This window comes from Ascidia mentula, chromosome 2 (assembly GCF_947561715.1).
Source record: "Ascidia mentula chromosome 2, kaAscMent1.1, whole genome shotgun sequence".
Lineage (NCBI taxonomy): Eukaryota > Metazoa > Chordata > Ascidiacea > Phlebobranchia > Ascidiidae > Ascidia > Ascidia mentula.
In genome coordinates this window covers 8,273,003-8,275,998 of record NC_138567.1, presented here as the reverse complement: position 1 = coordinate 8,275,998, position 2,996 = coordinate 8,273,003, and the positions used below count along the sequence as shown (strand labels likewise).

General features: G+C 40.8%; 1 protein-coding gene across 1 annotated transcript; it reads left to right on the top strand.

The window, feature by feature from the left end:
- The first annotated feature begins 276 nt into the window (after nt 1-276).
- Nucleotides 277-1,706, top strand: LOC145889357 (sulfotransferase ssu-1-like). The gene is made up of 2 exons (XM_082980301.1): nt 277-1,057; nt 1,114-1,706. The coding sequence occupies exons 1-2, from the start codon at nt 335-337 to the stop codon at nt 1,288-1,290; spliced, it is 900 nt and encodes a 299-aa protein (XP_082836427.1). The 5' UTR covers nt 277-334; the 3' UTR covers nt 1,291-1,706.
- Nucleotides 1,707-2,996: the final 1,290 nt, after the last annotated feature.

Sequence of the window (2,996 nt, the reverse complement as noted above, 5' to 3'; positions counted from 1 at the left end):
CGATCTAGTTCAGTCCTAGTAAGTAAACTTTCTACAGATATATGTATAACATTTCGTTTAACATAGTTGCCGGTGTAGACAGAAGCCAGTTTAGGTATATGAAAACCCTAATGTGCGCTTGATAAAACGGAAGTTGCAGTTCAATTATAATGCAGTCAGAGTTAATCGTCGCGTCGTTTCACAATTGGCAGACTGGCGAACGATAGAAACAGCTTTTCAATTACTTCCTCACTGTAACTAAAGTTTGAGTTGCCGCGGGTAGTGTGAAGTGCTGCTGTGCACGTCAGTCACTGTTAACCGCTTTTTGTTTGCACAGTATTAACGCTTTCTCAAAATGGAAGATAAAACAATCCCGTCGTTTAAAAATTTGAAGCATCCTGTTTCGGGCGAGATATGTATTTATCCGGGTAGTTTTCAGCAAAAGCATTTGGATTCAGCGGTGAAGCTTCAAGCTAAACAGGGTGATATCTTCATATGTTCATCACCCAAATGTGGAACAACCTGGCTTCAAACCATCGTATGGCTCATCGTGCATAAAGGCCATATGTTTACTGGCAATATAATAAAGCATATGCCCATGTTGGAGTTTTGTGGGGCAGAAGCTGTTGATGTGATTGACACTAGCATATACCCACGAATCATCAAGAGCCACTTCAAACGAAGCTGGGTTCCTCAGAACCCGAAAGCCAAGTATATTTACATCACGCGTAACCCGAAGGACGCTGTCGTGTCCTACTTTTATCACTGCAAGGGATTCACGCAGTTATACAACTGCGAGGAACTTGATTTCGACAAATTGTTTGATCTTTATGTTCGAAGCGAAGTTGAGTTTTGGGGATACTTTGATCAGGTGACCGACTGGTACGTGAACCGTGACGAGGAAAATGTCTTGTTTCTGCTTTATGAGGATCTAAAGCTGAATGTCGAAAACCAAATACTAAAGATTGCGAAATTTTTGGAGGGTGATTACTACCAAGCCTTATGCAGGGAAAACGGGAAACTTTTACGTGAGGTGGTTGAGAAAAGCAGTTTTTCAGCAATGAAAGAGTCGATTGTGGTAAGGACATACTAAGCTTAACTTTATTCATGTTTTATCGTGCAATTGCTCCACAGATGATAAAGCGCCCAGACGATCTACCTTTTATTCGGAAGGGAAAAGTGGGCGACTGGAAAAACCATCTTAGTCACGAGCAATCCGAACAACTTGACGACATGATAAGAAAAAAAGGAGGTCCCAGTGGTTGGGACAAGTTGTGGGATGGTCACAAAAATATCTGGACAAATAAGTGATCGAGATCATCACAAATTAAACTTGAAACTATAAATAAATGTGCGGTTTCTTTTCATTAATCAACTTTCTGTTTGCAATAGAAGTACTAAACCTAATTAGCGCAGTGTCTATGTTTTCAAAATTTTATGCAACCAAGGCCATTGTGCGTTGTTTGCAAGAAGATAACCGCCGATTTTGCGGTAGAGATTATTTGAGTTTTTATTACGTGGCAATGTTAGAGCACAAGCTTCCACGATATAAAACGACACTCGTGTGATCACATCATTTTTCCCTGCTGTTGTTTTCATCCACGACTAATAGTTTACTCCCACACCGTTCGCATTGTTAACATTCCTCGCTATGATTTATCTTCGACATAGCAAGTCACAGTTTCGGTATGTGGGCACGAAAATGGATTATATTAAAATGATGTACTGTTGACAATTTTTGGCATTCGTGATATGACCTATGGCGGAGTTTGTCAAGCTTTGAGAACCATAGTAGCCATTTCAGGGATCAAAAGTTGCAACAGGAAACTACTGTAGCATTTGCTGTGGTTTACTTTCAGCTCTTCTGATTCCCGTTGTAGGAAAATACTTACCGTTATTGTATTTTTGCCGTTATCATACCACAGAAAACATCGACTGTAAGGGAAGCAATTCAAACGACATTAAAATATACAGGAGTAACAGAATAATATACCTAATTAAGCCATAAGGTTCACAGGACTCGCAGCCAAGGCATATAAAGGGCAGTGGGGCGATCCTGCCTTACTATGCGGAAGCATGGTAATATTTCTGTGCTGTCTGATTACGGTGGTGAAGATCCTCTACGTATGTAAAGGTCGCCTGACAAGTTGTGCCCCTGTGTACCTTGGTCACAATATACCCCGTGAAACCACAAACTCCTGTAGCTCATTTGGTAGAGCGTTGGGCCTGGTTAGTCCAGGGTCGTGAGTTCAAACCTCACCGGGAGCTTGATTTTTTAGATCTCGCTCCAATTTGTCGTGAAAAGTGGCTGATCAGCTTGGCTGCAATGCCTTGGCTGCGAAGCCTGTGAACCTTATGATCATAATATTAGAGCTGTGATCGCCAAATATAAAGGGCCTGCGCAATGGGGCGATCCTTCCTTGCTATGTGAAAGCCTGGTATTACTTCCTAATTAACCCTAATCTGTGAAAACATTAATGTGACACGTTTCCTCCATTTATATAACACTTAGTACTGCACCAGCAGCTAACAAAAAGCGAAAAGTAAACCCCCGCCTAGGTTTTGTAAAGTGTAAATTCTTGGGCAAGATGAATTTGATGCAGTCATAACTAATGGCATGTTGATAATGGGTAACTCCTCGGTCATGTTGTTGTCAAAAAACGAAAGCCCGAGACGAACCTCATGGTATTTAGCTTTTGACGCATAATATAATTTTCAAGAGTCCTGGCACAAAAATATTCGAAGATTGTATTCAGCCAACTATATTTTTTGAGGCGTAAGGCTAGTTCATGAAAACCTCATGATGAAGGCAAACAGTTAAGCCGGAATTGTGACAACACGCAACGTGCAACAACTTTGTACCAGTCATAACGCGTTCGCCTTTTTCCTACTTTAAGTTAATTCATCTCTTATCGACCATAATGCAGTTTCGGTTTATAGCAGAACATCTAATTGCTCTGCTGTTATCTAACTAGAAGGCACAGTCATGATGAAATTTAGTTTGTATGGAATTATCG